The sequence below is a fragment of the Myripristis murdjan genome, chromosome 13 (genome assembly GCF_902150065.1).
Source record: "Myripristis murdjan chromosome 13, fMyrMur1.1, whole genome shotgun sequence".
NCBI lineage: Eukaryota > Metazoa > Chordata > Actinopteri > Holocentriformes > Holocentridae > Myripristis > Myripristis murdjan.
This window is the reverse complement of record NC_043992.1, coordinates 7174188-7198413: the sequence shown is the minus strand read 5'-3', so window position 1 is coordinate 7198413 and position 24226 is coordinate 7174188. Positions and strand designations below refer to the sequence as shown.

Below are 24226 nucleotides of genomic sequence, written 5' to 3'. Positions count from 1 at the left end.
ACACACACACACACACACACACACACACACACACACACACACACACACACACACACACACACACACACACGCACCTCAGATTCTGCTTGTCTAACGACTTACACGCGTCGGTACAATTACTGTTCCTCAAGGTGAATGAGTGTGTGTTGCCTCCGTGCGCGACACTTTACTCCAATCTCTCTCTCTCACACACACACTCACACACACACACACACACACACACACACACACCCTTCGTTCCTTTCCTCCCTATAATCCTCCTATAATATCCCTATAATATTCCTGTACTCACTGCCTTTGCTCCACTCATATTTCCTGTAGTGTTCCTGTTACTATGGCCACGCTCACCGACTGTATGTATTGACTCCAGACCTCTCACTGCCCGGTGGATCTCACTATAATTCTAAGGTTATCTGACTTCATCCTAATCTAATATTTTTTCCTGGCCTGTTATGTATTCCTGTGTAAATTCGTGTCCACATCCTGCTGTATGGTGTTTTCAAATCTGTGGTATTTCTGTAGTCTCCCGCTGTAAATGATCATATGGTTACCGTACAGAGGAGAGTTTCGTCACATTTTCCTGCCGGCCTGGCAGTTTGTTCTATTGCCCGGCTGTAATTGCCCCCTCAGCGGTGAAAGCGAATCAAAGCAGGGGCCCTGTTGTCCCCCCACTCACCCCCCAGCCCCCCATCTCCATTGCCCCTCAGAGGCCCCCCTGAGCTCTCCGCTGCAAAAAAAAAAAAAAAAAAAAAAAAAAAAAAGTCCTTCATTCTGTCTTATCGCCCAGCCTTACCCTTCAAGCCCACAATAAATCTCTTATTTCAGCTTTAACGAGAGAAAGGGATTCTGCTGATGTGGCGGCGCAGCCTCGTTCCTCTCCTGTGCCTTTGCATGCAGCTTCACTCGTTCCAGGAAATTTCCAGGTAAGTCTCAGATTTGTTGAAACAAGGAAGAGCACTGCGCTGCTGCGGTTGAAGCGGTATTTTTTGCAGCGTGCTCTTCCCCCCCCTCCTCCTCCCCCTCGTCTTTCTCCTTAAAAGGCTCCGGCACATCTAGGTGAGAGCAGTTCACGACAGTCCATAGTCCAACCACCAGCAAGCTCTCCGAGCTAAAGGATTTTATTCATTTCTTGTTTTTTTTTTTCTCCCTTTTTTCTTTTGCGATTTTATCCATACACAACACTACCTGGCCTGTCCAGCTCGCAGCCTAGTCTCTTTCTAGAAATTCTACTTTTTTCTCTTTTACCCCGGATCATTATCATTATTTTTCATTTCCACTTCGTTTTTGGAGCCGTTTGGATTTAACTTAGGTCTTTTTTGCGGATTTCCAGCCTGCTTGTGGCAGCAGACCGGGACGCACCATGGCGCATTTGATATTAACGTGTCTTTTACTGATGATATGGGCCCAGACGGTAAGTTCCTTTCAATGCTTAACACACAGGAATTAAATTATTTGAGTCTTGTGTTTTCCTGGTGCAGTGACTCCCTGCAGGCTACGCGACCAGGAGAGTTTTGGAGACGCGCACCGCCGCTTGTGTGCGCTTTTACGCACGGGTCGCAGACCCCCTTCATTTCACCTCAATACCATTTAAAATGAGCTTCAATGAATTTAATTTACTTTTAAAAAGCAATTAAAGACTCATGCATACCAGCTAATCCGAAATCAGTGCTTTTCGGTGTGTTGTATGTTTTATATGGCCATAGTATCTTGAAGAAACACTGGCAAACACCTCAGTTAAGCTGTTCCATTTAATTTTATTCAGTTCCACTTAATTGGGTGTAACATCCTCCTTGTGTTTGGTGGGTAGGGTGAACGGTGTGCGTGCGTGTACTCTACAAAAAAAAAATGCATTTAATTTTAGTGTCAGTTGACATTTGGAGGCAAACCATGCAGCTTCATGTCCCCTCTCTTTCCTCCAGGCCCTCTCTTTTGGGGTTTTTGAGTTGAAGGTCGACTCTTTCAGCAGCGCCCGCAGTGTGTGCGGCGGCAGAACGTCGTCGCCGGACTGCCAGATCTTTTTCCGTGTGTGTCTAAAACACTGGCAGAACGTCAGCCCCGAGCCTCCGTGCACGTACGGCACCGAGCTCTCCGAGCTTTTCGACGCGGACTCCAACTCCATCTCCAGCAGCGCGCCCATCAGGGTGCCTTTCTCCTTCGAGTGGCCGGTAAGAGGAAGAGTGCCAGTTGTTTGAACTTTGCATTAGCCCTTCTTTACTACGCAAGCCATTTCAGAGATAATTCATATCGGTAATTTCTATTAAATATATTAAACTCAGAAAGCTAGAGCATTGGACTGTATGGCAGATCATTGCGCTCTGCAGGAACATGAAACCTGAAAAACACTGTCGGCCAAATTTATGGTCAACAGCACAGATTTACTGACGGATCCAGAAGCCGGATCCAGAAGCCTAGTCCGTCAAACATTTCCTACATCTTGTAGGCTGAGAAATTTTGTAGTTGTTATTAACGGGCTAATTCATCTGCTGTTTTATTAATTCCAGGGGAATTTCTCTCTGATTATTGAAGCCTGGAATGCGGAGTCTTCAGGGAAAGAATCCACAGGTATGAGCTCCATTTCTGCTGCTGCACCGCCAGGCGGCGACACCAGCAGCAGAACACACTATGATAACAGATCATCACACTGCTCCTTCTGACAATCATACCTCTATATAGGCCTATCTTATAGGAAATCTTATATCAACGATCACACAACTGAATACGAATGAAAAAACTCTTCTATCACAGCAACAAACGGACTTCTGCATCATACATTTTAGAGGGATAGTATGCAGATATTAACCTATGCTACAGTGATAAAGGAGACAAAATACCACCAAGTAGGCTACTATAAAGTGACTGCAAAATCGCCGTATACCAGAGACTTTAAAAGTCCCTACACAGTATTATTATAGAGGGAGGCACCAAAAAGTAAAATAAAATCACAATAAACTCACTAATGTCATAGACATACGTTTAGACACTATGGGAATGTTATTTTATTATTGCAGACATGCTGTGGCAACTATGGTAAAGTTAAAAAAAAAAAAAAAAATGTCACAGTTTTATCACATTTTCTTGATAGCCTATTAACAAGCTAATTTTCTCATTGTGTCCCCTCCAGTCTACATAGCTTCTCCTGTCAGGGTATAGCCTTTAGCGCACTCACAGGGTGAAAACACTAACCAGCCTCCATCCATCCAGGGAACCAGAACAACCTGATCAGCCGCCTGGCGACCCGCCGCAGGCTCACTGTGGGGGAGGGCTGGTGGCAGGACGTGCACTTCGGCGACGGGAACGAGCTCCGCTACTCGTACCACGTGGTCTGCGACGAGCACTACCACGGCCAGGACTGCCATACCTACTGCCGGCCCCGGGACGACCCCTTCGGCCACTACACCTGCAACTCGGCCGGGGAGCGCGTCTGCCTGCCCGGCTGGAAGGGCGACTACTGCACCGACCGTGAGTGTCCAAAATACAGCTTCATTCAAATAGGCACTGAACTATTACCCCACAGTTTATTCCCAGATCTACCCGTCTGGGTCTGGGAAATCCCAAGGTGCTGTGTGGTTTTGCTCTAATATCCCTGTAGTGTCACTATGAGGAAGTATGTTTTGTTTCCGTGACTCCTTACGATATCCCCGTAATACTCCTATAATATTCTTTAACTTTACTCTCGTAATATTCCTGTATGGTGACCTTATGCTGCTTTATAGATTTAGTTTATATTTTTGTTTATATTTTGAAGTGCATTTGTGGTGCTCTCCAATGACTTTACATTGACCTTGTGGTACTTGCAGATCTTCTATCTCCTTATTGCCAAAATATTCACAGTGACTTTCAGTGTGTTTAAGGTGACTTAATGCTCTTTTACCATATATATACCTCCTATGGTATCATTGAAATATCCCTTACAGGAATCTAGAGTATGTCAGTCATACTCAGTAGTGCATTAACAATTGCCTCACTGTACTTTATGGTGTGTTTTTAATCGCCTATGTTATCACTATAATATTCCCTACAATATCCCCATAGGAACTAGTAGTTTAGCTGTGATATCATCTATTCAGTGATTAAATACAGGATTAGGCCCACTGCAGTTTAAAAAAAATAAATAAATAAAGTAGAGATGAAGGTGTAGTGTTATCTAATAGGGTGAATGTGGCTTGTGTGTTTTCCATTGTTCTCTAAACAGCTGATAGTCATTTTATTGTTTTTATGTGAATGTAAAACTGCATGGAAAGTTATTGTATAGCTGTGTAATTATTGCTGTACATGAGATGCCACTTAGGTAGCTCTAACCATAATGCATTCAAAATTGGCTGTAAAATAGCAATTAACACTGGTATATGGTAGCCACTCCACCCCCCTTTTCATTCTAACGTTTCTTCAGATTGAAGGGAGGTGGGGGTGCTGGGGGTCAGAATAAAGAACAGGGCCCTTGGCGCTTAATTTTTTTTCCAGTGGCCTTGAAATTGTTAAGTCAAGCAGTTGTCAACGCCATGCTTGGCTCTTGGCTGGCTGTTTGGAGGAAAGAAAAAAAAAAAGACCTTAAAGCTTCTGTCGCTTCCAATGTGTGTGAGTCGGTCGGCTCTGAGGTCTGCTGCTTTTGTTTTGCGCTCAACAATGGATGGGCCCCGGTTGGCCCCAGTCGGCCCCGGCCCGCCCGCTTTAACAGGGACACGCGCTGTAACTTAATGTGCGCTGCCTTGCGTGAAAAGAGACGGCATGTGTTGCTTTTGTTGTGCAGGCCAGCTGCTTCGTTTAGTACTTAACAAGTACTTGTAGGGGAGGTGTGTGTGTGTGTGTGTGTGTGTGTAGGAGAGAGAGAGAGAGAGAGAGGCCCTGAGAGGGTAGGGGAGCTATTTTGTGATGTGAGCAAAGAACATGGGACACACACACACACACACACATATACACACACACTGAGCGCACTCATACTAATACTCTCTACTTCTTCCTCCCCCTTTCTCCCTTTCCCTCTCTTCCTGTGACCCCCACCCTCCCTCTTCCTCTCTCTGGTTCTTTCTCCTCCTCCTCCCATCAGCCATCTGTGCAGCGGGGTGCAGCGACCAGAATGGCTACTGCGAGTCTCCAGGGAAGTGTGTGTGCCGGCTAGGCTGGCAGGGCGAGCTGTGCGACGAGTGTGTGGTGCACCATGGCTGCCTGCACGGCACCTGCCAGCAGCCCTGGCAGTGCAACTGCAAGGAGGGCTGGGGAGGCCTGTTCTGTGACCAAGGTGAGTTCACCTCGCCCTGACCCACCCTGACCCTCTCGGTTTGCCAGCTCCTACCTCGCTCTGTCTCACCTGTTCAGTTTGGGTCATCAGCAGATCCACCAGCCAGTCAGCAATCTGCCACTCTGAGGACAGAACAGGACTTTTTACACTGTTTTACCAGCCAATTAGATGTTTGGAACAGATCAGGACTCCACATGGTGGTTGTTTACCTTCACAGTAACTTAGTGATTATGTGACCAGACAGCTAGCATTTCACTAAAGTGTATGGGACTCCAAATGGTTGACTCCATGATGGTTGCCTCAAGAGTAGACCAGAATTTGGCTGCAGGCTGATGGTACTTTCACAACCTGATTTATAGTGATGGTTTTAGTTGCTGAGGTAGACTCACATATAGGCTGATGGATTGATCATTGTTTTAGGGACCCATTGAGATGCTATGAGCACCCCGTGTGGGTCCCTGGACCTCATGCTGAGAATCTTAGGTCATGTCCACACTAAATAGATTTGAAAACAACTTTTTTCTGTTTTGGCCTTGTGTCCACACTAAGGTGACACATCCACCTTTGAACTTTTTTTTGTGTCTAAAACACTCTTCACACTGTTTAAATTTGTAAATATCCATTTGCTGTCGCACAACTGAGCTTTTTGAAAATCTCGATGTAGGATTTTCATGTAATCTTCATTGTAATGTAGTATCGAGCAGTGCAGGCTATGTGTGTATGCCTGCAGATGCTCTATAAGGGACCTCAAATAATTTGGGGTTGTGGGTTTGTTTGAGTGGGTGGCAGGCTTTTGGACACCAGTGTGGTATAATATGGAGGGAACACCTCAATGGCCATCTCAGATTTACCTGGTTTAGTGTGGACATGGCCTTGGTGTTCATGAATCATTAATTTAGAGGCTCTACAGCTGGTTAGAATCACAGCTGATCAAGTTGCCACCAAGCTGCTCTCTTGGTGTCAGTCATGTACAACAATCTGAGAGAGTGATGTACGATTATTTCACCAATCACAAGGAGTTTCACATGTGCAGCAGGTTGATCAGTGCCTGGATTGGTTGTCTGTAATTAGTTGTTACACTCATTTTACCAGGAAAACCAATGCTTTACTTGCAAGGTGTGTTTGAAATCATTGGAAGAGGTGTGGTTACACCTGCTGTACAGGGGAGACTCATTTTGATTTAGACTGTCATCTGTGGCCCTGTTCACACCTGGCATTGAAATAAGCCTTGGGTGATCTGAACACAAGTGGAAAGCGCTATGTACAGGTGAGAATGCACCCAAGATGCTCCGAGGATGCATTGAAATCCAATTGCTAAGACCCCATTTGGGGTCACACTGAAGGGCCGTTTCTGTAAGTGGAAGTACGTACTCATTCATGCATCAACAGAATCATATTAAAGTGCAAAACAACAACAAGAAGAAACAACAAAATGGTTTCTCATGGATATAGCACACACAAAACACGGCGTCTGATTTCCATCAGTTGAAAACAACACGTTTGGTCTTGACAAATGGAAATGATCTGCATTTCAACTTGCATGTGGAGAAACATTGTAATGCCAGCTGTGAACTGATGTAGTTAGTGCTGTCCACATGTGATTGGATCAGCCAAGACTTGATGACCACCAAGACTTTGATGTCCATCCAGACATGAAGACTTGCTCTTGTATGTTGAGATAGGTTGCATGAGTTCAAAGCAAATCAAGTTGTTTAATAAGTGCATTTAACAAAGTGAGGCAGTCACAAAAGGCTGTGCAGAGTGGCAAATGACATAGCTAACTTGAGTAAAACAAGAAAATAACAAATAATAATAGACCAATGTGCCATAGCAATGATGGCTGAAAAGTTATTCCACCAGCAAAGGAAAGGGAGGGAAAGGAAGTGACAGAGTTTATGTTTGATTGTGAGCGATGGTATGTACATGACACTTGACTTAAATCAGACTTAAATGTCTGATTTGCTGTTGTGGGCTAGAGGCACAGTGAAGGAGGAGAGTCATACAGAGTAACACTTCTTGGATCACAACGAAGGGCACATTTGCTTGTATATGTTCTTGAGCTCAATGTAAGTCTACTTTCACTGGGGGCTCTGCTGTAGAACACAGTTTTTTTTTTCTCTCAAAAATACAGTTCTTAACTCAAATATGAACAAATCACAAACAGCTGTAGTCTAACTTTTTTTTTTTTTTTTTTTACCTTGATTGATGATTTTTTTTGTATCTGAAATTGGAGCTGGTGATCTGGAAAACCTGGAATGTAAGTTCAGTGAACTGGATTCACTTTCTCATTCAAACAGATATATATTGAAAATTCAACAGTCAGCGTAAAAAACAAACAAACAAAAACAACAAAATTATGACCACTGTTTCCTTATGTGATCTTCTTTGAGTTGTATTAGCAACTTACTTATATTTTAGATATAATTATCTTTTTGAGATCCATTTTGTGAACCCAACATACAGGAATGGGGAGGTGAAAAACAGAAGAACCATGTTCTATTGTGGCGCTCCTGGTGACCCTGAGAGTCAGAGTATAGACTTACCTTGAGCTGTGTCTACACTTTCAGGCTGTTTTAACATTTAGGAATTGTCTGAAGAGTAAAAAGCTGTGTTGTCACCCATTCTTCAACTTGAAATACAAAATTCCATATTAGTTGTAGTTTCAAGATTTTTTACAGTGTAGAGTTGTGGATCATCTGCATATTAGTGCATAAAAACACAGTGAATGATATTACACAGGGAAAGCATGATGAAGATGAAGGCTTCATGCACCAAGCCTCTCACTTCATTGTGGAACTGTGGGGGTCTGGACATCACTGATGCCTCACTGTTTTTTTACCACTTCATGTTCATGGTCTGGCCTCAAAATTTACAAAGTGAACTCTGATTAAAATGTCAGAATTCCTTTCATCTGCAGGATTTTCATAATGATTAATGTCTGGTCTTGTATGAAACTGCACACTGTACAACCAGTGTTACCATTTACAGAGGCAGCTCTTCCACTGAGGCCAATACCATTGCTAGGCCAGTGGTTAACTAATGATATATATCACTCACTTAAAGAATGACAGTTGTTGCTCTTTCGCTTGTAATTGACAGTGCCATTAAAACTTCTGTGACAAATGTGACTACAACCTATTTTGTCATTTTACTTTTCTTCAGACTTGAACTACTGTACCAACCACAAGCCATGCCAGAACAATGCCACATGCGCCAACACAGGCCAGGACAGCTACATCTGTACCTGCCGACCCGGATACAGTGGCAAGAACTGTGAGATCGAGACCAACGAGTGTGACAGTAACCCCTGCAAGAATGGAGGCAGCTGCAACGTAAGTTCAAACACAAGATCTGATAGAGTGGTCACTTCTACCATAATCTGTCGTGAGAAGGAAACTAGCCTGGATGTTAAAGGGCAGTGGATTTTTATCAAATTAAGATTGAACAAGGTCCAGTGTATTAGTTATTTGGTTTGGTTTGATAGCCATTTAGCTGATGTTCTTACTCAAAGTGACTCACAAAGAGTGCAATGAAGAAATAAATACCAGTTCACGTGAGTCAGATTGTGTAATTCAGTCTCCTCTGGCTTGCTCATCACAGCAATTCAAACATGATCCATGTCACTTTAGTCCTCAAATTCTCTCTTCTCTTTAAATCTCCATCAGGAGCTTGTTATCTAGAAAAACCCCTCTGGATCTCCATGCCTCTCCACACCTTCACTGTTATCTAATCCTCACCCGGTTTAATGTGGCTGTTCTTTCTGCAGGACATGGAGAACGACTACTCGTGCTCGTGTCCCCAAGGGTTCTATGGGAAGAACTGTGAGATCAGCGCCATGAAGTGCGCAGACGGGCCTTGTTTCAATGGAGGCACCTGCGTGGAGAAGAGCACCGGTGGCTACAGCTGTCGATGCCCACCGGGCTTCATGGGCTCCAACTGCGAGAAGAAGATTGACAGATGTAGCAGCGACCCCTGTGCTAACGGTACAACACAACTGCAACCAGTTTGTTTCACTTTCACTTTGCGACTGGGCAAACTTTGCCCTGACTGATGACTTGCACAAACAAACACCACAGTTTTACAGCTAGCCAATCAAATGCCATCTAAACAATCAACAGTGGAGCAAAGTTTAAAGTGTGCTGCTGTTATTTTACAGCCACCCCGAGCATCACCAATCACGCTCATCTTAAGGAAGAAAGCAAGTCTGGCGAGATAATGCCTGTGCCTCTCTGTATTTTTGAGGAATGCAGTTTCATGAACACCATGACTTGACAGCTTCCCATTTTGTCTGAAATCTCAACCAGCTGCAGTGCAGACTCTGTGGAGCATTCAAATATTGTGCAAGAGAGTCGCGAGCTTCACACACTAAAGCAATCTCTGTAATTCATCAGATCATGGCTAAGCTAGGTAGAAATTTAAGCTAGCTAACGTCATATTTTTGTCTAACAGCCACCAGCAGATTTCAGAAATGACTTTTTAGCAGACGTCATTTGATATCACTAAATGACCAACCACAAACCACAAGCCGATAGTGCTGATTGTTTCAGTTTGAGATCGAGTTTCAGACTGAGTTGTAGTTTCACTTCTAAGTGGACTTTTTATGTCGTTACTGATTGGAGGACTGGTTTAAAGTCATGGGTACAGTTCTTGTAACTCCAGTTTTACAAGTTCATGGTGAACTGCATTCAAACGTGATTTCATGTAAAAAGACCAGATTGCACTTTTCTGCTCACCAAAGTATGTTTTGCACATACAAACACCTGGGCAGCATTCGCCCACCACATTGTTCTCCAAAAATTTTGTGAGCAATCTGCATCAAAGCAGAAACTGGTGGACAGTACTCATTTTGTTGGACTAACCCCAAACTTAGCCACAGACAATCAAGAGGTGTGCTGCTATTGATCTGTAGCTGAAACATAAGGATATTTGGACATCATTTTACCTTAAATGGTTGTTAAATGGTTGCCCACGTGTAGCCCTTCTGTCTGGTGACAAGGCTGTGAAGTCGCTGCGTGGCATTTCATTGGTTCATCTCTCAGCAAAAAGCATGTTCCATGATGGAGGCTGTTGTTCAGAGTGTAGGGATGTTTATTTTACCTTCAATATTTCTGGCCTTCTTGGATTACTTTCTCCGGAGATTCATTCAAGGCAAGGTAAAAAATAATCCAGAAATGTCTAAGGACAATCCTGTAAGTACTTGCAAAACAGATAAGCTGCAAATGCCAGAAATGAGAGTGAACCATTGGATTTTTGTGGGCAGCGACACGTTCAGACAACAAGTTGTGGAGCTGCTTCACTGACAGTGAATGGCAGGACACTGTGAGCTTCCCCAGTGATTTTCCACTGGTTCACAGGATGCTTTCTGCCGAGCTTACAGAGGCTTGGCGTAGAGTCTTGGCTGATAACTGAGGCAGAACTGATGTTCACTTTTATGTATTGTGCTGGTTAAGGTCATGATAACTGTGAACTGTGGTTTAGGGTGGATTTGGGCTTGTGTTGATGTAATATTACGGAGGTTAACCAGCCTTGAATTAAAGTTTTTATTAAAGATTAAAGATCCTGATAGATGTCACACATACTGTTGTTAGAAAAAAAAAAACTTTACTCAATGACATTTAGTTTAGCTACTGAAACAGACCAGACTGGTAAAACTCTTATGTTTTACAGGCTCTCCTCATGGTGTTAGAGCATCTGTAGCATGTCAAAGTTTTCCTTGTGTCATATGAAAAAAAAAAAAAAAAAAGCACAATTCTACGCAATGTGTAAACATTTCCATATCACTTTTTTTAATGCTATCTACTGGCTTCTAAAAGCTTTTCTATGCACACATCAACAAATGTGTTTGCAAATGATATTGTTTGACCTTTAGTTGCAGATTAACTCTTAGATGCAGAGACTTCCTGGTCATTTGTAAGTACACACTTCAGCGAAGGAAGTCTCCAAAATCTTTTGTACAACCTCCAACATCGCACATTCAAACTGTGTTTAGTGAGGACTGCTCCGTGCAACCCGCTGAGAAGTCAAAAGCCAAAGACATGTGTTGTGCTCATATCAAGAGTTACTCTTTTTTTAAGGCTGAAATTGTTTGTATTTTCTGGTTAAATCAGATGAAACAGAGAGATGCCAGCCATTTCTCTCATGAACAAAACCAAAAGTCATCAGTGTTTATTTGAGGAAGAAAAAATGCTCAAATTTAACAAACAACACATTGTTAGTGAGTTTAGGTTTCGGAATAATCTTCCCAACGTTGAGCTAACCTCATTTTTGATCAGATGAATCCATCTTCAAGAGGAGCTGCACTTCATTCTTAAGGATGTTCAAATGTCCCAGGGCATTTAAACGTCTCTTCGCTAGTTAACAAAAGTGATAGTGTCTGCAAACACATCATGAAAACACCATCATCAGCGTGCAGCTTGTAATGCCAAAACGCATGCACGCTTTTGCCTCTTGTTTCCACAGTTTCTTGCAGTTTTTTTGTGGAGGTCATGGGTCGTAAGGCTGGCAGGACTATCAGCTGTTCGGTAGCTTGTAATTTGCATCACGCCGTCTGACCGCTGGCTCGCCGCCGGCTGGATGTTCCTCAGCTTCTGGCCGGATCTTGTTAATCCCAGGAGGCTGCTGGCGCTCAGCAGCTCAGCAGCAGCTCTTGGCAAACTCTTAGCGTCCCACCTGGTGCTTGTTACCGTACCGTCTGAAATCCTTGGTCCCGGCCTTTCACCTCGGAGCGGCGGGCGTCCGCCATGTTTAGCCCATCTACCTGCAGGCCTGCTTCCTTCCCGTCGTCGGCGCAGGCTGCAGTGGATTCAGCAGCTGTGAAGGATCGCATGCAGTCCAGTTCATGGACAGCTTCACTGTCTCTACGATAAAATCAGTTTCATTCATCACCCTGTTTGTTATAAATGCACTATCACATTCTTAAACCTCTGCTTCCATCTCACCTGTTTAGCTCTGCACGCCTTAGCTTGTTCTGTTTTAATAATTTCTCCGTATTACATTACTTGCGTATTACATAGTTTGCATCAGATGTCAATGAAACAGGATCATCTTGAAGCCAGAATCAGTACAAACCAATCAAGTGTGTTCTTTTCTGATCTGCCTTCAGCAAGTAGATTTACCAAGCAAAATAACAATCTGGATCAATATTGGTTTGCTTAAAACTGATCCTGTAAATTTAGGTTATAACTGTATGTTTTTGCCAAACTAAAATAACTGCAATGCAATGCAAGTTTTAAAATATGAAGCAGATTGCTGATTCACCTGCTTAAAACTGTTATCCAGTCTGTCAGATTAACAACATGCAGCTCCAGTGAATCATCCAGCTGATCACAAACTGCAGTTTGAGTCGAGCCGCTGATGGAGTTAAACAAAGTTCAGCAAATGTTTGTGACTTTATCGTCATATCAGATGTAATTCTCCCATGGCTCCAAGTGCTTTCCTGTAAATGCTGTTACCTGTGTGTGTGCGTGTGTGCGTGTGTGTGTGTGTGTGTGTGTGTGTGTGTGTGTGTGTGTGTGTGTGTGCACGTGTATGTGTGTGTGTGTGAATGAAGGAAAATCAGCTCTCGAGTTGTCACGAAGGAGCCATTGAGCAAGTCTTATCAACTCCTGTCTGACAACAACACACACACACAGTGTATACTCCTCAGTCTTTCTGTTGTAAACAAAGCTGTTTATAGCAGTAGCTGTGGAGGCTGCCCCCCTCCTACACACACACACACACACACACCTCACCCTCCCTCCTGGTTTTGTAGTGCTTCAGGAATGCGTCCTGTCGGCCTGATAGAGCCGCCGTCGCAGCATCGCTCCTCGCCTCGGCCCGGTGATTTTTGCAGCGCTGCTCTTTCTGTTGCCAAAAGAAACGCACAACACGCTTACAACACCATTTTGACCCGTTGCAACTCACCCAAAAAACCTCTTCAGCCCCTCCAAAACGTTTTGATGCAACCTTTTGATGCAACTAACAGACTGCACAAAGCGAATGTGAGAGGATTTGAATGGGAAAAACAAAAAAGTGGAAAGACACAACGCAGACTGTAGTTTGGTGAAGAAACGAGAGGCAGATGCAGGCAGAAAGTCAGGCGAGGGTTGCTTCTTTTTTTGCCAGTTCTCGTATCTCCCACTGTGTTTCGGTCACCTGAACGTCTCAAACATCAGAATGGCTCTTTATTATAGATCAGCCGGCGACAGGAGAGTCAAACTGCAGCTCTCGGTTTAGTGAGAGCAGACGGCTCAGCGCTCCACAGAAAGAACAACTTATCACTTTATATTAAATTCACACACACACACACACATACACACAAAGATATATAGTTATCATTGGCCTGTTGAGCAAAGTTATGTCTGTGCTCCCAGCTCACCCTGGCGTCCCTGAGGTCCTCATTAACGTGTGGGAACCAGTGGTTGCTTATCTGCAGTCTATCTCATTCCTGACTCTCAGTGTGTGTGTGTGTGTGTGTGTGTCTGCTCTGTTGCAACACATCAGCATGCAGCAGACGAGTTATGGAGACGATTCAGAAATACAGATTTTTTTTTCATGTTTTTCGCAGACTATCCTGCGGCTCAGCATGACGCTTCAAGACACATGAAACAGAAAAATAGCGAATTACCGTCTCTCAGAATTTTTGTTTTCTCCTTTCCAAAACGATCAGACTGTGATGTAGGCAGAGTTTTTGTCCCGTTTTCCAGCAGCCTGCAGGAAATCAGACCCGTGTCCACTTCTGCCTGTCTTTAGCTTCTGTGTGTGAGCTGCTGCCGCTCTGTAGTAAACTGATTATTTTCCACATGCACATCGTTCTTCCACTTGTTTATCGGCAACATTTTACTCAGATAAACAACCACATGGTGTTCATGTTCAGTTTTGCCTTTTATCTTTCACTTTTTTTAGTGCTGTATTATATTTTTTATTTTTTAAACAGCCATACACAACTTCCTTCCCTCCATGCCGACAGTGTTTACATTGGTACATTTTGGATCATTTTTTGTGCTTTTATATTTTTAATTTTTACTGTTACATGAATAATTTTACTAACCCTCCTCTCTCTGTGTGTCTCTGCAGGCGGTCAGTGTTTGGATCTCGGGCATCGGGTCATGTGTCGCTGTCGTCCGGGTTTCACCGGCGCCCGCTGCGAGACAAACATCGACGACTGCGCCCGTAATCCCTGCCACAACGGCGGCACCTGCACCGACGGCATCAACGACTTCACCTGCACGTGCACGCTCGGCTTCACCAGCAAGGACTGCTCGGTGCGCGCCGACGCCTGCTCCCTGTTCCCGTGCGACAACGGCGGCACGTGCTACACCCACTTCACCGGGCCCGTGTGCCAGTGCCTGCCGGGCTTCATGGGCGCCCGCTGCGAATACCCCATCCTCGCCACCAAGCCGCCGCGGCCCAGCAAACCGGGCCCGAAGGATGACGGCTTCCCCGCCGTGCTCGCTGTGTCCTTTGCACTCGGCCTGGTGACGCTGACGCTGCTGGTGTGCGCCGCCATCTTCGTCCTGCGTCAGCTCCGCCGCAGCAGGAACCTGATGGCCGCCGCCTCCTCGGTGAAGAACGACCTGGAGACGGTGAACAATCGCAACGCTGTGATCGGCGGGGGTGGAGCCAACAGCGGGGGCTTACCGCCACTGGGCAGCCTGCGCGAGAAGGAGGCCTTCCTCATCCCTGGCGGACACTTCAAAGTATCCAATAAGGACGCAGCGCTGGCAGACAGGGGCGGGGACAAGACGGCCATGTACAAGAACAAAATGGCCGACTACAACCTGGCAAAAGAGGAGGATCGCCTGGGCAAGAACAAGTTTGACCTGTAAGCAGATGATTATCTCTTTTATTGCTTTCCAGTCTGCCTGCTCCTTTCTCTTTCTGTTGGTTCGTTTCTCTGAAGTCTCGCTCTTATCTGTTTCAGTTTGGCCCCGCCCCTTTTGTTTTTCTTTCTCTGCACACCACTTTCTGTTCCCGTGCATCACTGTGTGACAGGACAAGCTCGATCTTGTCTGCCTGTCTGTCATTTGTTATCTTCACACACACACACACACATGCTGCAAAAAATCTCAGTGTTAACAAGGAATTCATTCTCTTCCTCAGTGTTAAAATCTGCTTTTATTCCTCCAACTTGGTCAAAAATCTGCCAGTGGGATGAGATAATCCCACTTGTTCCCAGTGCAGTTTCACTTGTTTCAGTATAAATCTGTTGAAACGAGGCAGATCAGACACAAGGATTAATAAAACAACCCTTCATCCAAGAACATTCTGGAAACAAGTAGACCAGCACTGGGAACAATCCCAATCGAATATTTTTGACCTTGTTTGAAGAAAAAAAAAAAATTTGAACCTTCTCTCTCTCTCTCTCTCTCTCTCTCTCTCTCTCACACACACACACACACACACACACACACACAGAGGCCAGCCCTAACAACACCTCTCTCTCTCTCTCTCAACAGTAAAAAGTGTGACTCGTCCATCATGGTTCCTCCTCTCAGTTTCCCTAAAGACAGTTTGTACCACCCAGTGTTCATCATCCCTGAGCAGATGGAGCAGTGTGTGTTCGCTACTGAGGTGAGCATCCAACACACACACACACACACACACACACAAACCACACACACACCAGAATCCTCCCTGATGTTTCAATCATGACGCCAGTCATTTCCAAATCTCCAACTGTGTGTTGGTATTTACAAGCTGCTCACATCACATCACACACCACGACTCAGCGTGGAGCCACACTCTGCGTTCATTAACACTCCAGCTGCAGGAAAGAGGCTTTTTGGAAAGGGTGAGCTCTGTCAGGACGGGCTCAGCTGATTTTCAGTTTGTTTCGTGCTTAGTTTACTTTCTACAGCAGAATTAGCCGTCTTCTGTTGTTTACACACTGTTGGTAAAGCAGACACTGTCGGCGGTACGGAGGCTGTGGAGGGACTTTTTCTGTGACTTTAGCATTTGCTTGAGCCTGTACTGGAGGCATCGAGTCTGCTTGCTGATTTTAACATAAAATAATCTTGAAGGCGGTGCTCATCAGCATTTTAAAAACAAAAAAAAACTAAGAATCAGTCGTTTGTTTTAAACTGTTTTAAAGGTGCAGTATGCAAAAAGGTCAGTTGACATGTGGACCCTTTAGATTCAGCTGACAAAAAAGTAGAATAAGCATTTAATCTGTGAGTAAGTCAGATCTGTGATGACAGGCATGTAGTCCCAACCATCAAATTAGGTGTTTGTTCCATGTTTGTGGACAGGCGAGCCGAAAAGGGTCCTTGTGAGTGCAGCTCTAACCTTTTTGAGAGTTCTTGCATTGTAGAGAGGTTTTGCAGCAGCTGTTGGCTGGTTAATGACTGGAAAAATTATTCAAACAAACATTTTTGAGCAAAAAATCAACCAAACAAAAATCTGTCGGACTCTGCAACTGTTTCTGAATTATTTAAAGATTGTTGACAGTTGCAGCCATTGGGTTGTTGACCATCCGTGAAAATCACTTTCACTTGTTCACCGTGGAAACAAACCAGCCAATGACAACTTTTATAGTGCAGACTGCTAGCCACCACTTCTGCTGCTTAAAAATACAAGTAAATGAAGAAGAAATATGTGAGGGATTTTGACATTTGCGCCCCATGTCATTTGATGTTTGACAGAAGAAACACCTTAGATAACTGCCGAGTGATATTATGTATTGTAAATGTTAGGTAGTCATTTTGTTGCATTTGAACATCATGAAAATCCAAGTGAATTACTATAATTGATAAAAATGCTGCAAATATCAGTTTTGTACAAGTTGATGCGGTTGTTTGTCTGTAGAGTCTGTATTCCTGCACACTGGAGCAAATGTCACTTGATATTTCTGTCGTGGTGGAATGACTATGTTGTGATGTACAAAACTTAACGCTTTTTGCTCATTTTGCTCATGCGCGCCACCCAAAACATGAGCTCTCATCATCAGCAGAAAAACTCAATCAAATATCATTGGTTTATATATTGAGCAATTCCGCAACATAGACAACATGTTTTGGTGTGGAGGATAAAAAGTTTAATTTCCAGTGTTATTTGATCATCAGACCCTTTGGCTACCATGTATTCTTTTTAATTTAATAATCCCAACACCTTTCTTTCTGCTATACCACACCAAATTTCAGATCTCATTTCCTTGGCTCATGTTCCATTGTTGTCCTGCCTGTTTTAGGTATCATTGTTTAAGTTTGACTGTTATCACGTATGCTGATGACTCACTCTTGTGTCTCCGTGTCTCTCATTCAGGTATAACCTCCAGTTTTGAGACCGGCAGAGGAGCAGAAGATGTTTGAATCTCCGCAAGGCCTCCAGCTGAAGGCCTGACCCGTTTACAATCTGCCAAGGACAATTCTTCCCAGATGATTTATTCTACACATGTATATTATTTAATATTTATTACTGCTGCTCAACGGAGAGGAACAAGATAGGACTTGGTCATCTTTTTTTGTTCTTTTTTTCCTTTTGGTCTGATGACAATGACTCTGAAAAGGAAATGAGGCGTGGAGAGAAGAGGAAAGACCGAATTTCCAGCATCATTTGCACTATTTATCTTTTTAAAAATTTTCTTAAATTTTAATATAATTTTGCTGTCTTTATATCTAACTTATCTTTGGATCAAACATGAATGAGAGGAAGAAAAATGAGGATTTCCCAACCAATCAGAAAGACCGGTGCCTTAGAAACAATCCCTAAATGACATTGCAACCGTGTACTTTACAATCCAATAATCAGATATCAATCAATTCATGAGAGGACCTGCTCACAGGAGAGGGAGACGAGGAAGCAGTGATGCCATGACCATTTTCTGGTTTTTGGTACATCATTTTTGTGGAAAACATTCTGAACTCTCACTCAAATAATAATAATAATAAAAACAAGATTGTATTTTTTTCTGGCTGAAAGCTAAAGTGGACACTGAAAACCACGGTGTCAGTTTGCGTCGTACGAGATGCAAGTGACTTGTTGTGATAAATGTTCACTCCATCCATTTTATTTTGGTTTCTGTGGAAGTAAATCACATTGTGGCCTGTTCAGGCAGAATGCCGTGAGCTTTGCAATCACTATTCAATCCTACTCTGAAGTGCCTCTTGTGGAAACTGCACCAGGCCTTAAAGCCAGTGATTACTGTGCTCACTCTTAACGAGGAGGAAGTGTATTCTAAACAGGTGATGCAGTGGAGACGATAAGTGTTCCTTATTCTGGTGTTTTCCCAAATGTTTGTGTTTAATGAGAGGAATGTTTCATAATCCGTGCCAGCAATCACATTTGTAATCCATTATGAATTCCGTCCTTGTGAAAGCTTCCATTCACAGTTGAATTACACACCTTTGCTGGTAATTCTCCAACTCCATTAATGATCAGCTGCACCTGTATGGTCTTAATCCCAATCCAATCCCAGGCTTAACAAAGCAGAGAGATGGTGTACGACTGATTCTCTGCTGCTTGGCAACAATCAGCTGTTTTATGTTTTCTGTCTCATGAATTGAGGATTTACTCACAAAACAGCTGAAGCTGTAGTTTTAAGATGTAAAGAAAGGCATTGTTTTGCCTGGATGGATGGGGGTTTTTCAGGAACCATCTGTTTTGTTCTTTTTTTTTTTTTTTTGTCTTTTTCATGCTGGCAACTCTACCTGCTCTTCCACTGCTTTAGAGTTTTTAGAATCTATTTTTTCTACAAAAAAAAGACAAAAAAAAAAAAAAAAAGACAAAAAAAAAACAAAGTCTTAACTGAACCAGACAGATGATTCAGGAAGGTTTTATTATTATTATTATTTTTATTGCTGCCTTTATAAACAACTGCTATCATAGCAAATGAACACAGAGAAGCACCCGGTGTTGTACAGCAACATTCCCAAGACTCAACATGAAGCTTTGAGTTGCAGAGAAACTTTGATGCACAGCTGTTTGAGTCTGAACACTGTATTAAACTTCAGCTCTGGGTGTTTTAATATAACATATATCTATATATCCAATAGTAGAGGACTCCAAAGAGAGGTTTTTATTTATCACTCCTTTTTTACTAATCCATTTGATACCAAAAAACCCACAAAAAAACAAAAAAATACTTGTCCTTCTGTAGTTGTGTGTTCATACAATATTCGTCCTCTTGTTAATTTAAAAATTAAAAAAACAATGCAATGTGTACATAGGCTCGAGGAGATAGTCTTCCTATTTAATTTCCCCATGTAAATAATTTTGTATTTATGAAAGAGAATTGTATATATGTCTATGTTAATGTGCCTAATGTCTCGGTCAAAATCAAAAAAATATATTTTTTCATAAATAAATTAGAAAATCACATCAGTCTTGTTGTGTTGTGTTGTATTCCTTGGTGTATGTAAGTATGTAAGGTTGCAGTGGGGGTCAGTGGGGGTAAGCACCCCACCCACACCCCGAAACACACACACACACACACACACACACACACACACACACCAAAATCTTCCCTGATGTTTCAGACTTTAAAATGAGTGATGCCAATCGTCTTCACAGATTGCAGTGGGGGTCTTGTGTGTGTGTGTGTGTGTGTGTGTGTGTGTGTGTGTGTGTGTGTTACAAGGCAGTTGTGTGCTTTAACCGCCTTGTAATGACACCTCAGTTTCTTCAGTTTTTTTCAGTTTTTGGTGGACCTGTCCCATTGTGTGTTGGATCCCCACCGCTGCCAGGTCTCTCACTGTATGTCACAAAACATCCTCATATCAGCAAACACCGTCGATTTGACGTTGGACATTGTCCTCTGTCCAGATAGAGAGCAGAGCCCTGATGTCCCCATTTGACCAAGACTGCTGCTTGGTGTCCATTTTATTTCTCTGCTCCCAAAGCAAGCTGCTGCACTGACATCTGTACTTATCAGCTGCACCGTCTCCTCACCTACGACCTTGAACTCCACCTCAGACCTCGGTTAGCCCTGTCTGGCCCCATGGGGATTTGGTGCGCAAGTGACAATGGAAATGCAACTGGCCTTGGCAAACACTAGCATACCCACATTTGGCATCCACACGTCAACCGACCTTTTTGCATACTGCACCTTTACAACAGCTGCAAACGACTGATTCTTAGTTTTTAAAAAAATGCTGATGAGCATCAGGGTTGTTAAAATCAGCAAGCAGATGCCTCCAGTACAGGCTCATGCAAACGGTAAGAAGTCACAAAAAAGTTCCTCCACAGCCTCCGTACCTCTGACAGCGTCTGCTTTACCAACGGTGAGTAAACAACAGAAGACGGCTGATTCCGCTGTAGAAAGTAAACTAAGCATGAAACAAACTGAAAGTCAGCTGAGCCCGTCCTGACAGAGCTCACCCTTTTCAAAAAGCCTCTTTCCTGCAGCTGGAGTGTTAATGAACGCAGAGTGTGGCTCCACGCTGAGTCGTGGTGTGTGATGTGATGTGATGTGAGCAGCTTGTAAATACCAACACACAGTTGGAGATGTGGAAATGACTGGCGTCATGATTGAAACATCAGGGAGGATTCTGGTGCGTGTGGTTTGTGTGTGTGTGTGTGTGTGTTGGATGCTCACCTCCATAGCAAACACACACTGCTCCATCTGCTGAATGAGATGAGGAACCACGATGGACGAGTTGCCCTTTTTTATCGCTGAGAGAGAGAGAGGAGGTGTTGTTTCTGTGTGTGTGTGTGTGTGTGTGTGTGTGTGTGTGTGTGTGTGTGTGTGCAGCGTACATGCAAAAGATCTCCATGTTAAAAAGTCCTTTAGTCTCAGTTTCATAGATTCTCACAGATTCTTCAAGACTGATTCTCATCAATCTTGTTGTCCAAATTGTCCAAACAAGGTCAAAAATCTGACAGTGGGATTAGATAATCCCACTTATTTCTTGCACTACTAAACCTGTCTCCAGAATTTTCTGGAATCAAATGTCATTTTCTTAATCCTAGTGGCTGATCTGACTTATTCTGTCTTGTTTGAACAGATTTATACTTTTTCCCAGAAACATTCCTGACACGTGTGAAACTGCACTGCAAGCAAGTGGGATTATCTAATCCCAGAGGCAATTTTTTTTGTTTGTTTGAAGAAAAACAACACCCCTCATCTGTCTAACTCCTCTTCATCTATTAATTTCTCTCTACATCCATCCAGCCCTCCTTCCCTCATTCAACCATCACTCATCCTCGGTGTGGATTTCCATTCTGCTTCTCCTCCCTCTCTTCATTTCCCCCTTCTCTCACCTTTGTTCCACCATCTCCTCCCTGCTCCTCTTTCATTGAACTGAAAGTGACTAACCTGTTTTCAAGGAATAAATAATAAAACAGTCAGTGATCAGCTAATGTTTTCCTTTTCCTAGAAACATAATAGCTGACAAATGCTATGTTAAATAAAGTTAACAGACGATGAAAGACCTTTTTTTCAAAACGTTGGTTCTTGTTATGTGCTGCAAGCCACTGCAAGTCCCTGTTCACACACACACACACACACACACACTGGCAACTGTGCATTATAGCCAGTCCTATGTGCTGGGACGAGCAGCAAGCAGCTGCTGGTAAGCACTTTGGTCATGGTGCTGTGTGTGTGTGTGTGTGTGTGTGTGTGTGTGTGTGTGTGTGTGTGTGCATGTACAGAATGAAGGACAAAAGAAACACTACTGAGTCTCCATTAACATTTGTTTCTTGACCTTTGTGTCTGTCTGTTATATGATCGGCTGCACAACAAATTCATAAACTACTATAAATAATAAAAAAAAACAACATTAAAGTAAAATTCTGTGAGTGGCTTAAAACGGGAATAAGCCATGATACACTCTTACACATTCTGCACAACTCAAGACTTTATATATATACTGTATATATCAACTGCAACCCAAAATTCATCAGTTACAGTTTTTCTCGATTGCTAAGACACATTTCTTGAAAGTTGCTCTCCTTTTCTCTAACTTGTGAACACAAAACCCAATTTTCAAGCTACATTCACAAAACCTCAGACTCCTCAAAACCAAACTTTCACCTCAAAACTGTTCAATCTGTGCTCAAAACTGAACTATGTTGTCAAATTGTGCCCCGTGCCAATCAAAATTAAAAACACTACTGAGCAGTCACTAAACACTACATAGAAAAATAGAAAACACAATGCTCAGGACATGAAACTGCAGAAATAAATGTTTATTGTTCATACATGTTGCAAAACAAAAAAACCTGTGGATTTAGCACTTGTACATAGTAAAAAAAAAAGTACAAAAAACAAATCTTGTGCATTTACACGTAGCACTTGAACAGTACAAAAACAAACAGAAATATTGTGCATTTAGCACTTGTATACAGTAAGCCAACGTAAAAATAAAGTATAAAAATAAACAAATGAGAAGTGCATTACTCAGCCACAGCATCAATTCTCCGCACTGGGTCAGGCCACAGGACTTCATCCACATCACAGGCCACACTTTGTCTGGCCAGGCAGCGGGGGAAAAAGCCCCTGGCATGGCGTATCCAGGCTTGGCATGCCTCCACACCTATGTCACCACAGGCTAGTTCCATAGCTTGCAGGAGATTTACCCTGGTGTAAGGTTGGCGGTCATATACCTTCCACCGCCATGAGGAGAAGAATTCTTCAATGGGGTTCAGGAAAGGGGAGTATGGTGGAAGGAAAAGATTGATAAAACCTTGGTTCATATTGAACCACTTTCTAACCTGGAGGGCTCTGTGAAAACTCACATTGTCCCAAACAACAACATAGATGGGATGCTCATCCTGCTGCCCTAACAGAGCATCTCGCATGTGATTGAGGAAAATAAGGAGCTGGTGAGTGTTGTAGGGCCCCAGGTTGGCATGATGGTGGACAACCCCATGATTGCTGATGGCAGCACACAATGTGACATTGCCACCACGCTGCCCAGGGACACCAACAATGGCCCGTTGGCCAATCACGCTACGGCCCCTCCTTCTCCTTTTGGTGAGATTAAACCCAGCTTCATCCATGTAGATGTATTCATGGGGTCTTTCCATTGCATCCAGTTGAAAAACTCTCTGTAGAAATAGATATAGTTTTGTAAGTGATATAGAAAAAGTGATTTAGGCCACTACAGTAAATCACTACTTACAGCAATCAACATTGAATGCGTCTGGATATATACCAACCTGTACATACTGGAACCTTTGCTCTTTGACTCTGTCTGAGTTGCGATCAAAGGGCACTCTGTACAGCTGTTTCATGCGCAGTCTGTTGCGCTTGAGGACACGATCAACAGTAGAGAGACTGACACTGTTGATACCCTCAAAATTTACATCAGGGGTGTCAAACTCGTGCCATGGAGGGCCAAGAGGCTGCAGGTTTTCATTCCAACCAACAACTCCACCAGGTGATTTCACTGATTAGTCCCGCCTCTCTGTTTGGAGGTAGGGTGATCAGTGAAATCACCTGGTGGAGTTGTTGGTTGGAATGAAAACCTGCAGCCTCTTGGCCCTCCATGGCACGAGTTTGACACCCCTGATTTACATGGTTCTCAATGATCTTCTGCTGAATTTCACGCAGTTTAATGGTGTTGTTCTCACAGACCATATCGACAATTAGGGTCTCTTGGTGTGGGGAGAACATACCTGTCCTCCCACCCCCACGTGGCAGTCTTTCAATTCTACAAAAAGAGAACATGCAGTTACAAAAATATACATGGAATACTAGGCTTACAAACAGTTAGCCTAACCCTCCATTACAATACTACAGTACATTGGCACAGTGATGTACTGAAACATATATTTACAGTATATAGTATACAGTATATAGTATAGTCATACAGTAATTGCTGTCAACATTTTCATACTTTCATGTCAAAAAAGATAATTACCTGTTCTCTTCTCTAAATGTTCGGATTATGGTGGACACAGTGAATCTACTGATGTTTGGTTGTACCCTTTGTCCGGCCTCCCTCATGCTCATACCATGGACAAGAACACGGTCAATCACATTAGCTCTGATTTCATCAGATATTACTGTTCTTTGTCTTCGCTGACCACCTCGACCACCTCGACCACCTCGACCACCTCTCACACGAACTC

The 24226-nt window shown here is 43.3% G+C and overlaps 1 protein-coding gene across 1 annotated transcript; it reads left to right on the top strand.

The window, feature by feature from the left end:
* Positions 1–1079: 1079 nt before the first annotated feature.
* Positions 1080–19174, top strand: dlc (deltaC). The gene is made up of 10 exons (XM_030067363.1): positions 1080–1411; positions 1920–2165; positions 2502–2562; positions 3202–3459; positions 5045–5236; positions 8399–8568; positions 9003–9219; positions 14291–15038; positions 15673–15787; positions 17477–19174. The coding sequence occupies exons 1-10, from the start codon at positions 1361–1363 to the stop codon at positions 17480–17482; spliced, it is 2064 nt and encodes a 687-aa protein (XP_029923223.1). The 5' UTR covers positions 1080–1360; the 3' UTR covers positions 17483–19174.
* Positions 19175–24226: the final 5052 nt, after the last annotated feature.